The sequence below is a fragment of the Sebastes umbrosus genome, chromosome 19 (assembly GCF_015220745.1).
Source record: "Sebastes umbrosus isolate fSebUmb1 chromosome 19, fSebUmb1.pri, whole genome shotgun sequence".
Taxonomy (NCBI): Eukaryota; Metazoa; Chordata; class Actinopteri; order Perciformes; family Sebastidae; genus Sebastes; species Sebastes umbrosus.
The window spans coordinates 3,075,635-3,096,266 of NC_051287.1; the positions used below are offsets into that span (position 1 = coordinate 3,075,635).

General features: G+C 37.3%; 1 protein-coding gene across 1 annotated transcript in view; it reads right to left on the reverse strand.

Moving 5' to 3' along the window:
- The window catches only part of zswim6 (zinc finger, SWIM-type containing 6), a 72,518-nt gene extending 55,830 nt beyond the window's left edge, over positions 1-16,688 (reverse strand). Inside the window, exons 1-2 of the mRNA XM_037752442.1 lie at positions 16,342-16,688; positions 12,430-12,505 (exon numbers count right to left, since the gene is read on the reverse strand). Coding sequence (XP_037608370.1) covers positions 12,430-12,505; positions 16,342-16,374 — 109 coding nt within the window. The 5' untranslated portion in view covers positions 16,375-16,688. The remainder of the gene's footprint in view (positions 1-12,429; positions 12,506-16,341) is intronic.
- Between the last annotated feature and the right edge of the window lie 3,944 nt (positions 16,689-20,632).

Below are 20,632 nucleotides of genomic sequence, written 5' to 3' on the forward strand. Positions count from 1 at the left end.
CATTTGTGGAGTTATGAATATTCAGCACAATGAAATAAATGCACATATGATCTCATTTAGATGATGTGTCACACCTCTGATCGTCCGTCCCCCACCCCCAGAAAACAATACTGAGCTCAGTTGGAAATTTAATTCTTGATCATGTTTCATGTGATTCCAGATTTTTGCTGCTGATATAAAAAGTCATGCAGATGTCAAAGAACGATTTTGAACAAATGCTGCTTTCAGTGTAGACAGGAAAACAGAGTTTTTGGTTTGTAACAATTAATCGACAATGAAAATAATCGTTAATTGCAGCCCTAGTTGACATAATACACACTTAAAGGTGTATAGTAGCCTACAACGTACATCATTATAATCACAATAGTGAGAATGTTTTTGTGGTGGCAACGTCTGCTATACGTAGCAACGGTCTGTTATACGTAGCAGCGGTCTGTTAAACGTATCAGTGGTCTGCTATACGTAGCAACGGTCTGTTATACGTAGCAACGGCCTGCTATACGTAGCAACGGTCTGTTATACGTAGCAAGGGTCTGCTATACTTAGCAATGGCCTGCTATACGTAGCAGCGGTCTGTTATACGTAGCAGCGGTCTGCTATACGTAGCAACGGCCTGCTATACTTAGCAACGGCCTGCTATACGTAGCAACGGTCTGCTATACGTAGCAACGGTCTGCTATACGTAGCAACGGTCTGCTATACGTAGCAACGGTCTGCTATACGTAGCAACGGTCTGTTATACGTAGCAAGGGTCTGCTATACTTAGCAACGGTCTGTTATACGTGGCAACGGTCTGTTGCCCCGTTATCTCCTTTGTGAGGCGTCACTAATGAGGAGACATGTTGTGCAACGGCGGCATAAATACATCCATGAACAGCGGACGTGGCCAAATAACCTGCTAACAGGACTTTTCACATGTTTATACATAAATGTACAGTTACAGAGGTCACTGTTACTTATCCAATGCAACACTCCCACAACACAGACCCCGATGCCAGTGTGTTATTAAAATGATTTTGCGTTTTCATCTGAACAGTTTTTTTTAAAACCAAGATTTTTTTTTGAGAACGACAACTAGGCCTAAGAGTCCTCGGCCACGCCTTTTGCTCCACCAGGAAGGAACCTCCCTCAACAACCACGGCAACTCAAAGACAAAGAAACAAATGATTAATATAACAAACAATAGCCTGTGTAACCCTTCACTGTTCAAATGTTTACACTTCACCTAAACCCTGTAAGGTCAAAAGCAAATAAACAGATTCCAAATCAGACCAACTGTGTGATGGTTGATTGTTTAGGTGTAGTTGACTGAAAATGAACCTGAATAGTGAGCATAGGTAGAATTGGGATAATATTACCATGTGTGGCTGTGGCCACAATCTTGAAACCCATCAGCTATTGGTCTGATGACGGATAAGCCTGCTCGCTGTTTACAGTCCGATTAGCAACTTCAAAACTGGAGTTGGAGTTGAGAGACGACGTGTATGACCAGATTGTTTCACAGGTAGGTCATTTTAAAGGTTCTCTATACGTAGCATCAAACAACTGTTGTCTATGTAAAGATATAAAGGAGTAATGTCTTCCTGAGCAGAGAATGAAGTCCCTCTCCCTCTGTGTGTGTTGTAATCAGAGCTTCTCTGTGCTTTGTTGACATCGCCAGGCGCCCCACTGGCTCGCTCACGGCTGCCACTCTGCACTGCTCTCATACGGCGGTTACAGCTGATAACGCTGTCCTTACTGAAGCGGAAGTGTAACACCCATCCTCCGACACTGTTAGCTCTGTCAGCGCTGTCAGCGCTGTTAGCGTCAATAGAAATGCTCCCAATCTTGCATTTAGCACCTTTAAACAAATAAAACACTAAATCATCGACAGTCGATAGCCGGTGGGTTCCCAGAACGCATTTCGGCCGATGCGTTCTGCCTCTTTTGCTCTCCACACGGACTGTTTACCTGCGTCCAACCAAAGCGTCCTCGAACGTGATTGGTCAATACTACTCCGACTACAAACAGAAACCAGAACGCTTCCAATACCAAAATCTTGTTCCGTTGCCTACAGATTGTACGTTCATATGCAAATATCCGTTTATAGAGATTAAGGAGACTGTGACATGAAATGATTGGGAGGATTTCCCTCCTTGAATTGTATCTTATATTTCTCATATTTGAAAAACAATATCAATATATTGTAAGAAGTTGTTTTACTTATCTAAATACTTCTAAACAGGCTACTCTTCAGGAAAACCCATAATTACAGACAGATACAAATATTCACATGCAGCCGACACACTGACCTGCGTATGAATTATTTGCTGCTTAAAATACTGTATAATTTATTGTGTCTTTAAACGAGTTAATTACAGCAATTAAATATCAAGATGTCTTCATGCACAGGCCCGACACACACACACACACACACACACACACACACACACACACAGACACAGACCATAACCTAATCACCATTTTGGTTGCAGAGTTGACACATTTCTTACAGTGTTTGACCTCCTTTGTCCTCCCGTTAGCCGAACAGAGAAGGATGTGTGTGTGTGTCTGTGCGTGTGTGTGTGTGTGTGTGTGTGTGTGTGTGTGTGTGTGTGTGTGTGTGTCAGCAGGAGGCATAATAAAAAGCCCATCTGCATTTCCATAAATCAGAGAGGCTGGTTTGTTGTCACCCAGCTGAGGGGCCTGAGAGCGAGGCCCCGGGGCCTGTAGGGATTAGAACACACTCTCTCTGTGAGTGTGTTTCTGTAACGGTGCCCACGACTCATCGCCGGCGCTGCAGAAACTTCATGTTTAAAACATACAGTATCTTCTCATATTTTGCCTTCTGTCTGTGTCTCCTTTCCTGTCATGCACATCTCTGCTGACCACGTCTTTATGCACCTCCAGGCCTAATATCTCCACAATATATATATATATACACCAAAGATTTATAACTTATTGGCCAAGTATGTGTAGACATTTGACTCAGGTTTAAGTCGCTCTCAATGTACTTACACACAGAACAATTATGAGGGAGATAGAAATAGTCATACAGCTACAAAGCTGAACAAAAGGAGGTACAAATAAACATTATGTACCTACAAGTAGGTAACAAAATAGGTGTAGATATATAAATATATTAGGGCTGTCAAACTTCATGCGTTAAACGGCAGTTAACTCCACTAATTTCTTTAAAGCATAAACGCAACTTGCGATTTTTAGGTTGTAGCGGGCTCAGTCTTAAAGTGAGAGTGAAGATACTGGTATCATATGAAACTACAAAACCTAATGAATCCATCGTTACCAAGCATGTCATACTAGCTTGTCGTAAAGGAGGTTAAATAACGCTCCAAACTTGAGCTAAATTTTGGTGACAAATCTCCCTTTAAGGTTCATTTTGAACAGATAAAAAATGTGCGATTAATCACAATTAACTATTTTAATTGACTGACAGCCCTAATGTCTATATATACAGTATGTATATATTGTATATATCCGTATGTACTGTATATATACTGGGTGCAGGATTTATATTTGACAACTACATACATGTCTTTAGATTTAATACTCAAAGGTTTTGTTGTCATACAATCTGTGCAGCAAACTCCTGATAATGCTAACATGCTGATGTTTAGCAAGTATAATGTTTAACATGTTCACCATCTTTTAGCATGTTAGCATGCTAACATTTGCTTTGTAACATTTGAATGTCATTAGTTCTGCAGGAATTTGATCATAAACCAACTTATTAGATAAATCACTATTTTGACCTGATGGTGTTGGTAGAGGAAAAGTGCACAAATAGGACAAAAAATTCACATTTAAAACACACATAAAACACATAACTCCCGTGCACACACTGCACCATTAACACCCAAACTGCTTTTAGTGAGTTTAAATGAAGTCCAGGTTTCTGCATTTGAGATTTATTGAGTGAATCACGTCGTTAACATTAATAAACGATTGCTTTCATTCCAAAGTCTTTCGAAATCTGAGCATTGAGTTAACCGTCAATCAACACAAGCTCTTCTTCTAATATTTAATGTGATTGGCCCACAACCATAACACCCAGTCCTAGACATTCAATATAACCATAATCCTCAATAATTCATGCTTTAATGCTAATATAATACTATTAATATTATAATAATAATGTAAGCTATGTACCCAGACATGATTTTTAAAAACGAGCCGTCCAAATGAATAATTTATTGTATGAGGCTGGTTAATAAATGTTTTAATCATCTGAATGCTTTCAAACTCTGTTAGTGTGACGCAAATGAACACAGCTTTCATTCACAACACAGACAGACTCACTACTTACTTACTACTTGGGTTTAGTTTTACTCAGATTATGTAGCCGCACATTTTTTTAAGTAATATCCAGCTCTTTATCACGTTTTATCGTTTAGTTTTTAACATTTCAAGGGTAAACTACATTTGATATAGATGTTTCTCTCCATTTATCACAAAGTTTATAGTCTTTATAGCTCATTTTTATATGATATTATTAGGGCTGTCAGTCTCGTGGGGGGTGAGACCCGTGGGTCTTGAGGTCAGAGGTCAAGCTAGTATGACATGGTTGGTACCAATAGATTCATTAGGTTTTGTAGTTTCATATGATGCCAGTATCTTCACTCTGACTTTGCAGCTGCGCCCGCAACAACCTCCAAAACATCAATTGTGTTAGTGCGTTAAAGGGACTATTTGTAACTTTCAGAAATGCCTGTTAACAGCGACACCTGTGGCCGTGAAATCCACGAAAGTCAGCGTCGGGCTCGCGCTTGCTCGCTCTAAATTTACCTGAACGAGCATCGCTCAAAACAGTGAGGAGACACAAGTCAGCTAAAACCACAATATCACTCTATATTTCAGCTGCTTGGCAGTAATGTTAGCTGACCAGACGAAGGTCTCTCCATGAATCAATGCTGATCCTAGTGTTGGCTTTTCCTGCCTAAGTGCAGACTGAGGCAGCGGGGCTCTGCAGCGTCTCTCCTCTGCTCTCTCCGCCCGCATCCGGAGAGAGCAGGAGACACCGGCACCCGGTCGGTAACGAGAAGACAACGTAACTCTCTGCAGAGCTCCGTCACTTCACAAGACACGGGAAACCTCTGTTGGTCTGGAGGAGCTGCAGCATTTATTTCTGCACAAACGTCCACTAGATATTCTCAGAGCTAAACTAACTCTTCTGCAGTGTGGAGTGAGCGCGCGTTCACGTCTAGAGGTGGAGCGAGTACGCGAGAACGCGCGCGCTGTCTGAGTGAAGGCGAGCAGGCAGAGGAGACGAGACAGCGACCACACGCGAACGCGCATATGCGAGCGCGCATATGTGCCGACCCGCTACATTTACACTCTTAGAAAGTTACAAACAGTCCCTTTAACAGCCTTAATTTCTATATTTAAAATATTGTGGGACAACCAGTTCCTCAAATATTATGGCTACAATGATGTGTCAATCTTCATTTTAGGGCTGCAACTAGCGAGAATCTTCACTATTGATTAATCGATTAATTGTTCGGTTATAAAATAGTGAAAATAAAATTTTACATCCTACAAAAGGCCAAGATCTTCAAATGTTTTGTCCGACCAAAAGCCCCAAACCCAAAGATATTGAGTGCTAATCCTCGCTGGGAACATCAAATCTTTGGCATTTTTGGTAGAAAAAAAACTTCAAAATATTTGCAGATTAACTTTCTCTTGATAAACTAATTGATTAATCGATATTCTATTTTAAAATTGAATTTACAAAAACTTCCTTCGAGCAATTGTGTGACATGTTTCATATAGATTCATGTCAGAAATGTATCTTTCAACCTTCTCTGTTGTATTTCCTAATTCTTTATTTCAATAGTAGGTTAAACAGGGACAGAGGACGAGACGGAGGGAGAAGGAAATACTGACCCAGAACCTCTGGGCATGTCACGCAGCAATTTAAATTAATTTGAGACTCAAATACGTCTCCAAGCCCATCATTTAACCCTCATCATCATTTATGTTCTTTTCAATTACATGCAGGAGCTTTAAACGGATATTAAACTGCAACCTCTTCTCCTAAAAGTTAATCAGAAAGTTTTAAAAAGAGAGTTTTTCCTGATAACTTTCACAAAATCATCTTGTGTGAAGAAGAAAAGCCCCCCACAGATGTCGTCACCCTGCTCCTCGGAGGGCCTGTACTCGTACAGAGATAAAGATAGCGTGGGCGTCCCATCTGATCTGATCCAGTGGGTTTGCAGTGGTGAAATTGATCCCTGTGGTAGATGCACTGACAGGCCTGAGGAGCCAGTGTTCAAATGAATTTGGAAGAGGAGAAGAAGACAGCGAGGGCTTTCTGTTTGTTCTGCCTCTAAATAATACAGCACAATGACAGCCAACAAACAAAAGCATTTGTGTAGCGCAGAGCGATACCGCGGATAGGATATAACACAGAGGAATGCTTAAATTACAGATGAGAATGGAAACAGCTTCTTTTTTCATGTTTTGTTGTGTTAAACATTGATGGGAGCCAAACCAGCGGGGACGATGTTCGACCATCCAAAAAAAAAGCCAGTAAAGGAACTGGAAGCAGCAAACTGAAGCACTGGGCTCTGCTCCCACATGGACACAACTCATTTTGTTTTTAATATTTGCCAGCATAAAATATCTTTTTTTTTACACTTAATTGCATTGCTTCGGGGTGAAAAAAAACAAATGACAGCCATGTGATTGTATCCAAATTCCCTGAATGTGATTAAACATAAATGTGTAAAGTGTCGGCGGGGAGATTTAGCCCTGAATAATTGACAAAGCTGTATTATACGGCTGTAGGAATTATTCCGCCTTAAAATGCTCATTTCACTGTGCATGTGTTTTTTAACATTCATGCATCTGAAAAATAATTGAAGGGCCTGCGCGCTGCTGAATATTTCATCCCCCCGCCGCCTCTTTTTCCAAATTTTCACAGGCTGAACGATGGCTTTTGCACCCAAAAAAAGAAGGATATGAATTTTTCAGGCATTTTAAATAATTAAGCCCAAAGTGTTTGGGGCGGCAAAGCCCTGATAAACTAATCGGAGACGGAGGAGAGAGAAAAAGGTCTGAGAGGGGGACATTAGAAATTTATTATTTTATCAGCAGCTATTTATTATTAACACAGAGAGATCCCATTAGCATTCATAGACAAAGGGACTCCTGGGAGGATGCCCTGTGGATTTCAAGGTGATACATTAAAAGTGAGAAGTTAAAAGGAGGGAAAGTATCTGCTTCGGCCGCTGATCTGCATATTAGCCAGCGTCTTTCAGTTGGGGAAGTCAGCGGGATTTCTTCATTTTCTTGGGGTGGATTTCGTGAGCGGATGGCAGATTTAGGACATGAAAATGAATCGTTCTGACTTCACAAAGTCACCTACTAAATACTTGATGTTAGGATCTCAGGAAGGTCAGGTTGTTTTCTGGGAATTGAGGAACTTCAGCAACCTGGGAGAGGTTTCCATTCAGATTCTAGTATTTACTCAGGATATTAGAAGCTGCTATAATCCATATTTTTAGCAACAATAGAGCTATAACTCAAGGGATGGTCCACCCCTTAGATCCAAATTTAAATATCTCAACAACTACCGGATGGATTGCCATGAAGTTTTGAACAGACATTCATGTTCATCCTAATGACTTTGTTGATGCTCTGACTTTTCCTCTAGCGCCACCATGAGGTTGACATTTGTGTATTATAGTGAAATATGTCTACAACTATTTCTTGGCCAAAAACCAAGATGGCGATGGCCAAAAACCAAGATGGCGACAGGCTAAAACCCAGACGGCGACAGGCCAAAGACCAAGATGACGACGGCCAAAGACCAAGATGACGATGGCTAAAGACCAAGATGGTGACAGGCCAAAAACCAAGATGGCGATGGCAAAAAAAACAAGATGGCGATGGCAAAAAAAAACAAGATGGCTACGGCCAAAAACCAAGATGACAACAACCAAAAACCAAAATGGTGACAGGCCTAAAACCAAGATGGCGATGGCAAAAAAACTAAGATGGCGACGGCCAAAAACCAAGATGGCTACGGCCAAAAACCAAGATGACAACAACCAAAAAACAAAATGGTGACAGGCCAAAAACCGAGATGGCGATGGCCAAATAACAAGATGGCGACGGCCAAATAACAAGATGGCGACTGCTAAAAACCAAGATGGCTACGACCAAAAACCAAGATGGCGACGGGGTAAAAACCAAGATGGCGACGGCCAAAAACCAAGATGACAACAACCAAAAACCAAGATGGTGAGCGGCCAAAAGCCGAGATGATGACGGCCAAAAAACAAGTTGGCGCAGGACAAATACCAAGATGGTGACGTCCAAAATGCCGAACTCAACGCTTCAAAACGTCAGTCCATAAACGAATGGGTGACGTCATGTTGACTACGTCCACTTCTTATATAGTATAGACTCAATATGTTTAAATTTAACCAGTATTAAGCTGCAAAAAAATAAATAAATAAGGGATTCACTACTTCCCAATCAGAATTTTCTTCCTGGCTTTGAACGGGAATTCAATCCATCCTGTTGGGATTTACATTTTACAGAAATTATAATCAAACAAACATGAAAACTCAGAATCTGAGACTTTCCTTCTGGAGTCTGGTCAGAGTTTCCTGTGGTGGTGGTGGTGGTGTTTAGTAGTGGGTGGTGTTGGGGGGAACTAACCTGGAATCTTTGAAGCCTTTGCGGTCTGTCAAAATGTACAAAGACTGAACAAAGTCAAGCGTGACCAGACAGAGAGGTGTGTAAGACTAAAAAAAAAGATCCAATATCTGTCTGCTTGATGTGAGAGAGCACCTACATAGATGGGTGAAGGAGTCTGCCTCCTCGTCTCAAATCCCACAAGAGAGGAGGAAACAGCTGAGAAAGACATCCAAGCCCACCCCCCTCCATCATCTCAGCCAACACACTCACTCAGTGCATGGCCTTTATGAAAATATCCTAAATTCAATCAGGATCTGCAAATTTCATGAGCTGGCCGTCCAGCTCCTGAATTTCTTAACGGGGTGTCAACACAATCTAGGCGATGACATCTGACACTCCGAGCGCTGAATCAGAAAACCAGTTATTCCAGAACTGAAACCCGTTTTTATTATTAACGGACGAATATGTTCTTATCTCACACCTTCACATACTCTTAACCTCTCTCTGTGTGTCCAGCCCCAAAAAAATCTCATTATACTTGAAATTTGGGGGAAAAAATGTGACACCACAGGATTGACTATTATCATGTGGTACTCGGAGGGAAATTGAAAAGAAAAAACTTGCTTGAATTGGACCAAAGAAGGAGGCAGTACCCAAATTCAGCTGTTACAAGACATGATCATCGCATGTGTCTTGGATACATTTATATTTATACGTATATCTGGGTAATATTTCCCTCTTCAAATCAATTTTGGAGGCATTTCATTACAAAAATTAGACCTACATACAACATACATTTCCAGTTTTTACATAAATGTATACTTGGTAAATAAAAACTAGGGCTGTCAAAGTTACGCCATTTTCAAAGGGGTCCCTTGACCTCTGACCTCCAGATCAGTGAATGTAAATGGGTTCTGTTAGTACCCACGAGTCTCCCCTTTACAGACATGCCCACTTTATGATAATCACATGCAGTTTGGGGCAAGTCATAGTCAAGTCAGCACACTGACACACTGACAGCTGTTTTTATGTTGTTGATTGATTTCCAATAATATAATACACTCAGTGGCCACTTTATTTGGTACACTAATACAGTCCAATACAACAACTTATGTCACGTACGTAACATAACATATTTAACTTATGTATGTAACTTAAGTTACGTAACAAACGTACTTATTTTAACCCAAACCACGATCTTTTCCTAAACCTAACCAAGTAGTAACGTAACGTACTTAACTTACGTACGCAACTTAAATGATGAAACAAACATACTTATTTTAACCCAAACTACGATCTTGTCCTAAACCTAACCAAGTATTAACGTAAACGTACTTAACTTATGTCAGGTACTTAACTTACATCACATACGTAACGTAACATACTTAACTTACGTACTCAACTTAAGTTACGTAACAAACATACTTAATTTAACCCAAACCACGATCTTTTCCTAAACCCAACCAAGTAACGTAACGTACTTTACTTATGTCACGTATGTAACATGACGTTAACTATGTGTTGAAGTCTGCTGTATTGTGACTGCATTAGACTGTACAGGCGTACCTAATAAATTGACCACTGAGTGTATATACATACATTTGCATAAAACAGAATATTTGCCCAATCCCATGCTGATAAAGAGTATTAAATACTTGACAAATCTCCCTTTAAGGTGCATTTTGAACAGATAAAAAATGTGTGATTAATTTGACAATCATGCGATTAATTGAGATTAAATATTTGAATTGATTGACAGCCTTAATGCTAACATTTGCTAATTGGTACGAAACACAAGAACACATGAAGCTGATGGGAATGTTATTATTTCTGCAGGTATTTGGTCATATATCAAAGTACTGGACAAATTCAAAGTCTGACCTGATGGTGGCGATAAAACTAATTATCTAAAACTGGGAAAAAAAAGGAAGGGGAAACTGAGTTTGATAGTCAAATGTCATCGTTACCATGACAACATGTATGTTCTTGACAGGGTCGTTGGAGGGATATAGACGAGATTAAATGGGGGCATTAGATTTAATGAAAATCATCATTTGCAATTATAATTTTGAGGAAACACTTTCAAGCGACATTGAAGGATTTTACTTAAGCTCCTCTCTGCGTGTTCAAAGAATCTCTTTGTTTCCTCTGTGAACTGTTCCGTCTTCGACCCGCGCCGTGCAGACGCGGTGCAGAGGATGCTGGGTAATGTCGGTGGATATATGCCTCGAGTGTTAGAGCTCCTCTGTGACCAAATACTCATCTTTTCTCTCACCCAAAAGAACCCATTAATATTTCAAATTAATGCAAATAACCTTAAATGATGAATAATTGCCCCATATCAAAATTCAATTACTGTTAAACACTGACGAATTGCTGATTGAAAATTATGAATAATTTCATGTGAGAAGGCCTGAGTGGGGAAATGTGAGAACAAAAGACGGGTGTCACAAAGCACATTGTCAGTGTCGATATTTCATTACATATGTATCAGCTAGACACCCTGCAATATAGGAATGTATTTTATAAGGTAGAAGATCGTGAAATAGTTTAAAGACAATGCAAATTTAACCCTTTCAGCTGCACTCATTCAATTTTTTCATATGATATGTTCAAAGAAAGACCAAAAAGACCACGTAGAGTCAGTGAAGGCAGGTTTGTATATAAAGCAAGCAAAACCTAAAATATCAATAAATAGTTGAACTGGGATCAATAAAGCAGTGTGTTATCTTTACCTATAATAATACATGATATGTATTTGTTGATTATATTTTGTTAATCATCTTATCTACAATGTATGTTTTTAATCTGAATCTGCAAAGTAACTAGTAACTTAAAGGTGCTTAATGGGAGCATTTCTATTGCCTCCACATGGCTCTCAACATGGCGACAGCTGAGCCGGTGGCTCACAGCTAGCGGTGCAAACAATCAAACAAAGAGAAATGCTCTCCCCTCGTCCTAAATCGACACTAGAGTACTTCATTGTTTGTGAATGAAGCGGTACGAGTTGAGGTGGTGCTGTGTGTGTTTCACCAATCAGCGACATCCCTGCAAAATCCACCCCAAAAGTTCCTGTATTTTCAGATAGTACTACCCCCCCGACCAGGGCCTTTTTGGGGGCTGAAAAGGCCCCGGAACTTAATTTAGACCCTGGTCCCTGCAGTCGAAACACAATGAGTTCCTCAAAAGGTTCTTAGTTCTGGGAGAAAGTTCCTGCGGTGGAAATGGGGCTGCACATGGCTACTTTTTCATCAATTAATACAAGCAGTCTGCATGCACGTTTTTTGAGCCCAACATTGTTGAAACAGAGCAGCTAATATTGGTAGCGAGAGCAATAAGTTAGCGGACTGCCGATCGTTTAAATACCGCTGCTCTGTGCACACGCAGTAGTGCTTTCATGTTATAGTAGCTGATACATGCACATACTGTATTTATATACACACACACAAAGGCACACATAGTGTAATGCTTTGACTCCAAAAATTGATCAGAAATATTTTTTTTCCTGACTGAAACTGAACTGAAATCATGACTTTAATGTATATTTAACTTTGAAAAGCATTATGTGAAATAAGCAGTTTTTTTGCCGCATGGTAAAATGTCAATATTCTATATTCAGTTCAAGAAGAGCGTCTCTCTCTCTCTGGATTGAACTATGACAACATGCTGATATTACTCATCAGTTTCTAGGAAACAGCTGATGTAACTCTAACAGTCAGTAGGTGTATGTCATGTTTCTGCCCTGACTGTGAAAAAGAGTTTCCTCTGGGAGTCATTACTCACCACGTCCAGTAGCTGCTGGCCAGAACTGTGGTTCATCCCTCTCATAGTGCAACAGCTCCACCTTTAGGTAGCATACCTGCACAACAAGCATCAATATAATGAACACTCAGGACTACTACTATGGATTACCTCAGATTAAAACTTCACTGACTAAGAACAATGAAGTTTATCACTCTGGACTTCTTAGATACAAGGCAACAGGTGTCTTTATTACAAATAAACTATTAGTAAAAGAATCCAAAGAGTCATCAAACAACATCCTGCAGGCGAAGGAAGAGGAATGATTTACAATTTAACAGAAGGTGGAAAGTAACTAAGTACATTTACTCAATACTGTACTTCAGGTACTTGTACTATACTATTTCAATTAATACTGCTTTATACTTCTACTCCACTACAATTCAGAGGCACAGATTGTACTTTTTACTCCACTACATTTAATTGACAGCTATAGTTTACTTTTCAAATTAAGATTTTACATAAAAACTATAAGACACATCGTTCAAGATTAAATCACTGGTTTACAACCTTACAACCTTTTTGGCTTGGACATTTTTCTGACTTTTTTCTGACATTTTCGGTCCTCAGAAAACAGTGTCTAGTTGGGGCACCTTGTCATATTTCACATGTCTATTATTCAGTATTTCACAAAAAAACAAAGACTAGAGAAAAAGTCAGTCAAAATGAATACAGATTTGTGTATCAGAAATTAGTTTCTTCTTCTTCTCTCTCCCATTAATCATCTCAGGACCCCCATTTGGAAAGAGCCCAACATCCAGGCTGGAAACCACTGAACTAAACTACCTAACAGTATATAAAGTAGTAACAGTAGCTCCACCTGGAGCAGCTTCAACAGCAACATGCTTCTTGTTTTTATTTGTTTGTACCCGTTTCTGTCTTTATTGTGTTCACCATAACACTGAAGGAATCAAACACAGTACTCGTCTGACTACTAAATATGTTAGAATGACAATAAACTCTACATTGACTTTTCTCTCTATCTTTAGTATTACCAGGACATTTCACTGCCACATGATGGAGCCACAGTAGCAGACTGGTTGGACTGATTTCTGTTGCAGTGCTGGACCAAGATATGCTCTATTGGTGGAAGTATTTATTTAAGTAAAAGTACCAATACAACAATGTAAAAATACTCCTTTACAAGTAAAAATCCTGCTTTCAAAATCCTACTTCAGTAAAAGTACACAAGTATTATCAGCAAAGTGTATTTAAATGTATCAGACGTATAAATACTTGCAGAAAAATTGCTCATGTGACTGACATTAGATTAAAACTATGCATCATTAGAGCAGCATGTTACTGTTGTAGCTGCTCCAGGTGGAGCTACTTTAACTACTTTATATAAAGTTAAAGAGCTGCAATGAGTAGTTGACTAATCGATTAGTTGATCTACAGAAAAATAATCTAGAAAATAATAATAATCTAGAAAAATAATCCAACTATTTTGTTAATTGAGGATTGTTAATTTGTTTCATTGAAAAGTGGTGGAAAATGCTGTTTTCAGCCTCTGAAATATGTAGATTACCTGCTTTTCTCTGTTTTATATCATATTAAACTGAATATTTGGGGTTTTGGACCAACAAAACAAGATGTTTAAAGACATCACTTTGGACTTTGAGGAACTTGGATGGACTTTTTTCACTATTTTCTGACATTTTATAGACGAAACTGGCAGAAAATACTTAGCAGAGTAATCAATAATGAAAATAATTGTTATTAGTAGCCAGTACTAGTACCCTAGTGGTTCCCAACCTAGGGGTCGGGTCCCTCCAAAGGGTCTCCAGATAAATCTGAGGGGTCGTGAGATGATTAATAGCAGAGAGAAGAAGAAGAAAATAAGTTCTGATACACCAATCTGTATTCATTTTGACTGACTTTTTCTCTAGTCTTTGTTTTTTGTGAAATGAAACATGACATGACATGACACTGTTTTCTGAGGACCGAAAATGTCCGACAAATGTCCAAAAAAAAGGTGGAAGAAAGGCAGAAGATAAGTCAGAAAAATTGTCCTTTTTGGTGGAACTGCTAAGCTATAACCAATAACATTTCCTATTTACCATAAAATGCACCAACGTTTACATGGACATCGGAGACGTGGCAACAAGGAGAACAAAATAGACTCTGCTTCTTTGTAAAAGGTCAATAATCCTAATCTGAAAAGTAAATAATATATGTCAAAATAAAAAGGCTATAGTGGAGTACAAAGTACAATAATTCCCTTTGAAATGTAGTAACCTAGAAGTATAACAGAAAGTGAAAATACTCAAGTAAAGAACAAGTAGAAAGTAAAAGTCACTTCCTAAAATATGATCAGTTAATGCATCAGTACAGTTCATAAAGTAATCCTTAACTATAAGGTAAGCCTGCAAAACATTTTAAATGTGATTTTAATCTATTCCTCTCACATACAGACTACTTCTAGACAATATTCATATAATTACTGACTCAAACTGACAGGAAGTTACTGACTATCTTCTGTCTGAAGCATTTCTTTCCCTACTAGTTTACCTTTTGTGAACTAAAGCTGAACTGTGTCTTCAGCTTTTATGAACCAACTCCCAGAGCAGTCATTTGTTTTTAGAGCCACTTCCTCCCTCCATCTCTCCCTTTTCTCACAAGCCCGTCTTCCTCTCTTTCTCCTCGCCTCTTAATAGAGCATCAGATTCCTCGCGTGAGAACCTCGTATCGGGTCCAGTTGATTGTAATATTAGGTTACTTTATTTTTCCTTCGTCTTTAATCCCTCATTCACACAGACCAGTCAGCCTTTTCTTCGGGGACAGCTTGGATTTCAGAGCTGGACTTGGATAAGCTTTTAAAAAGAGATAAAATACACGTCTTTTTGCGTTTATTCCAGAAGTAAAATAATGGTTAGGCATTGCATTGGGTGGTTGCTCACTTAGACAGGAGGAGAAACCCTCGAAGCACAACAAATGGTAACCTGAGGAGATGAAACAGGATGCTTTAACCTCTTCACTTCCAAAAGAAAGGTTAGATTCAATGATTGTGGCTCACTAGAGGAAGGAAATTGCATCTATTGTCAACTATCTTCAATTAGGAAAGTGATCAATATTCATTAAGTACAGTATTTGTACAGTGTTGTCATAACTTAAGTTAGAAATTACTTTACAGATTTTTTTTTTTTTTTTATAGATATAATCAAATAACTGAATTATGATGTATTATTATAGGTTTAGATGAGACTTAATTGTCTTAATTGTTGGCAGGTTTTATCCTCCCTCCCTGACCATTTTATATATATTTTTAATTTTATTTTATTTTTGGTATTTTTGTTTTTATGATCCCTCTGTTGTTTGTATTTTATTCTATTGTTGTTGTTGCTCTTTCTTGTTTTAATCTGCTGTTTTTTGTTGTTTTTTTCTGGGAGAAAAACCTCTGTTATTATATAAACTACTGTGTTATGAGTGTGTTTTGTGCTAGCTGTTACTTTTTTCTTTTTAAATTCATTATTCACAAGATGGATTTACAATTAATAAGGCGATTATTACAATTACAAAGTTATCATCCTCCAAACAGAGCAGATATCACATTAAACATTTACACAGACAATAAAACAAGTAAATAAATAAAAAGTAAGCAGAATAAAGAATAAAAAAGTATGACATAAACAAAACAAAGATTAAGCGAGTTACAAGGTTAGATAACTTTAAAGAAATATAAAGAGAGCTTTGGCATATTTATCACATTAAACATTGTCTCTGACGAGCTAACAAGCTAGCAAGCTAGCAGTTCGTTAACTATTATGTCGTTATGTCCTGGAGAACCAATCGTTAAATTTCATTATTCATACTAGAAGTTTGGTTTATAACATTATCCCGCGGTCGGAGGGCACCGAGGGGTTTAATATCAAGTTCTTCGGTTAAATAACTCACTTTTAGATGTTCGCTGTAGACGATAATCCACATCGTTTAAATCGACCGCCGCCGTTACTACCGTATTTATACTAACGGCAGATAACTACCAGCCAATCAGGACAGCCGTATCTGGCAAACAGCCAATCAGATTGCAGCAGGTCAATCAGCTCTGAGCATGCGCATTGGTGTTTTGCCTTTGTTGTGAGGGTGTGGCTTCTGCAGCCAAGCTAATTAGACATCATTTAAAAACTATTATATTATATCATATCCACTTTAAAATTGTAAGTAACTAATTTTTTTTATATCATGCATCAATCCAGAATTATATTAATTTTCAGTGATGGAAAGTAACTAAGTAGGCCTATAATTACTCGACTAGGCTACTGTACTTAAGTACAATTTTGAGGTAAATATAATCAACATTAATATAATCAACAAATAAATGAATTATGGTTTATTATTATAATATATATATATATATATATATATATATATATTCTGCTGATCATCATTATTATTATATATTATATTATATAATAATACAAATCAAAAATAAACTATTATAAATTATTATTTTTTATTTCTGCAGATTTAGATTAATAATACTGTACACATATATATTCTGCTGATTATTATTATTATATAATACTACTACTACTACATAATAATAATAATAATAATAATAACAATAGACTAAAATATAGTATATTATAATATATTATTTTTGTTGATTTTTTTCTGGTAGAAAAAAAGCAAATTTCTGGAAGAAAAGTGCTATATAAATAAAGCTCGTTATATAATAATAATAATAATAATAATAATAATAATAATCAGCAGTATATAAATTAATTAAAGTTAGCTCAACTTGTATCAGCTGCAACATTAAAGTGATGAACACTTATGCATCAATAATCATAATATAATAATATAATATATATAATTCTGAAATGGGCCATTAATCTGCATAATGAGTACTTTGACTTATGGTACTTTAAGTATACTTTGATGCTTATACTAACAATTTTGAATGCAGGACTTTTAGTATTTCTACACTGTAGTATTGCTACTTTAATTTAAAGTAAAACTTTAGAGTACTTCTTCCACCACTGTTAATTTATTTCCTGCAGCCAGCAGGTGGTGCTAGCATCAGCATTTATCTCATAGCACCACTGTGCCTCTGAGCAAGGCTGCAGATTCTTGAACTTGTTTGGCCTCAGTCAGAAGTATTTTTCTTAATGACTGTTAATCAGAAACACAGGAGACAGTGAAGCGTCTGAGGTAATATCTGCTGTGTAGAGGAGGGCAGACAGCTGCTGGCGGTTACATAATGGCTTGTGGGAACGCTCATCTCAGAGGAGGGTCGATGTGGGAGCAGGAAGGCTGGAACAAAAACACTAAATGTGCCATCACAGATAACATTACAAGCTGGCACTGGAGCTGCAGACGGAGAGCACACCATCATAATGGGTTTAAACCTGATACCTGTTCATATCTGAGCTCGCTGACCCAGTTTGCTCACACCGTGTCCTCACCTGAACTCCTCCATAGATAACAAAGAGAATAACACATGCAGGTATATAACAGAGGGGTTACACTTCTTTAATGGCAAAATAAATTAGACTTGTTGTCCCCCAATGGTTATATATCTGGTACACGAGGAATACAAAGCAGCTACAGAGGGTAACATTATATTATAATTACAGAAGCACAATAATATGGCCATCTCCTACAGGCAAAAACGCATAAATGTACTTTATTATGAATATGATGACTTGATAAGACAAACAAGGTTCTTCTTTGATACAGCTGAGATAGATTTAAACAGCATATTTATATAGTTCAGAGTCACATTCCTTAATTCATTTAGATCTGTTCACAATAAACACTACAGCTGCCAACTCTCCCATATCATGTCATGTATAATAATGAATTTATTTATTATTTTTAAATGCCATGAATACTAATTCAGTGTTCAGTTTAAATATAATTTAGCATTTATAAGCAGTAAAAACTGTAACTCAGTATAATGCAAGGCTGGGACTAACGAATATTTTCATTGTCGATTAATTTGTTGATCCTTTTCTCGATTAATCGATTAGTTGTTTGGTTTATAAAATGACAGAAAATTGTGAAAAATTGTGGATCAGTGTTTCTCAAAGCCAAAGATGACGTCATCTAATGTCTTCATATTCAATTTACTGTCAAAGAGGAGTAAAGAAACCAGAAAATATTCACATTTAAGAAGCTGGAATCAGAGAATTTAGACTTTTATTTTCTAAAAAAAATGACTCAAACCAAATAATCAATTATCAAAATAGTTGGTGATTAATTTAATAGTTGGCAACTAATCAATCAATCGTTGCAGTTCTACTATAACGTAGTTGTGATCAGATATAAGGACATTTTTTTAAAGTGCTTATTAATATATTTGTCAACAACAAAACATTGTAACTGGTGTATAAACAGTTATTTGTTACTTTTTTTGGTCAAACATTGCATTAATAAACACTTAAAATGTCCTCATATCTACTGTTTATTCATTGTTTTTATACTGCTAATAAATGCTAAAAGTGGGGGTGAAAAGTTAAATATGAATGTATTTTTATCTTCTCGAGGGCTCATCAACAGTCGGGTAGTTAAATAGATTGTACAGTATTTTAATAATACTGTATTGTGTGCGTTTCATGTCTAACATGCTTATTCAATGCAGAACTACATTATATAGTAGTTCCTTTAATATTGCCAGATAATTGGCAAACGTAACTGCAACTCTAAAATGTGTCCGAGTCACAATTCTTTCCGACACGAGCTGCGTTTAGTGTCGGGAGAAGATTTGTCTCTACATTTCAATCTTTAGTTTCACAGCTGAAGAAAATCCAAACAACGGAACCGATCTAATAAAAGGATGAGTTTACAAGTCTGTCTTAAAACAACTATCAGGTGTCCATACAGTATGTACACTGAAACACTTCTTTCTTGCTGTAATGATTCATCCGGTTCATAGTGGCCAATAAGAGATCCTTAATAAGAGACACCGTCCTTCTTCAGTGTAAAATCACATTCACAAGTTTATCTGAAGTTAAAGGTCCCATATCGTGCTCATTTTCAAGTTCATACTTGTATTTTATGTTTCTACTAGAACATGTTTAAATGCTTTAATGTTCAAAAAACACATTATTTTCCTCATACTGTCTGCCTGAATATTCCTGTATTCACACTCCTGTCTGAAACGCCCCGTTTTAGTACATTCCAACGGAATTGCAATGGAATTGCATTGCTAGGCAACAGCTTGGGTCCATGTTTACTTCCTGTCAGCTGATTTTATTTACATACACTGCAACAGGAAATAAACTGGGACACATTTAGAATGTTTAAAACCGTGTAATGGTCTAAATATTGTATATTTATGACATCACAAATGGACAGAAACGGCTTGTTTCAAATGCGCAATTTCTGAATACGTGCTGAGTGTGTATTTCTCCGTATATTGAGCGTTTTGATAGTTTAACGGTATTTATATAGCACTTAAACCTGCTTTATAATATAAAAGACATGAAAATCTTTCAATGAAATTAAACATGAAATCACTTTTTACGATATGGGACCTTTAATATGAGGCTTCATCTTCCAAAGTTAATATCTATTTAGTATAAAATTCCCCCTTTGTGTTCCCAAAGACGGTAACCAGGTTTCCATCCAAACATTTTTCTCTTTATATTATTATTATTAAATTTATTTAATATAATTAATTTTTTTATTGTGTTTGTTTCTAAGCTCAACTACTTCAAAATTGTTTTATAAACTATTGTAATTACGAACTGTAAATTGCATATATACGAAAACAACCTCGAAAAAAAAGGGGAAAAAATAAAGTATATATATAGAAAAAAATAATAATTAGGTCACATGCTTCATGTACGTCATGATTTATTCGCTACGTCGGTTTTCATTAAACTTCACTGCATTTTGCAAGAATTCTTTTTGCAATATTTCAGCATTTTTACGGTGTTTTGGTATATTGAAAATTGAAAATGTGCATAAAAACAGATGCACAAAGAGGGAATTTTGTACTAAGATAAAGAAATTTGGAAGACACTAACTTCATTTGTCTAACTCAGATTGATGAAGCCTCATATTAACTTCAGATACATTTTTGCACAAAATGAGGACTGTGTATTTTGTCCCCCATCATGCAACAGTAGGACGTGATCTTTTCTTTCATCTTTCCAGTATGAACAGGAGGAAAGAAACTGTTTCAATGTACACATGAACATGTGAATATTGTTTTAATAGAAAAACAAACTCCCTT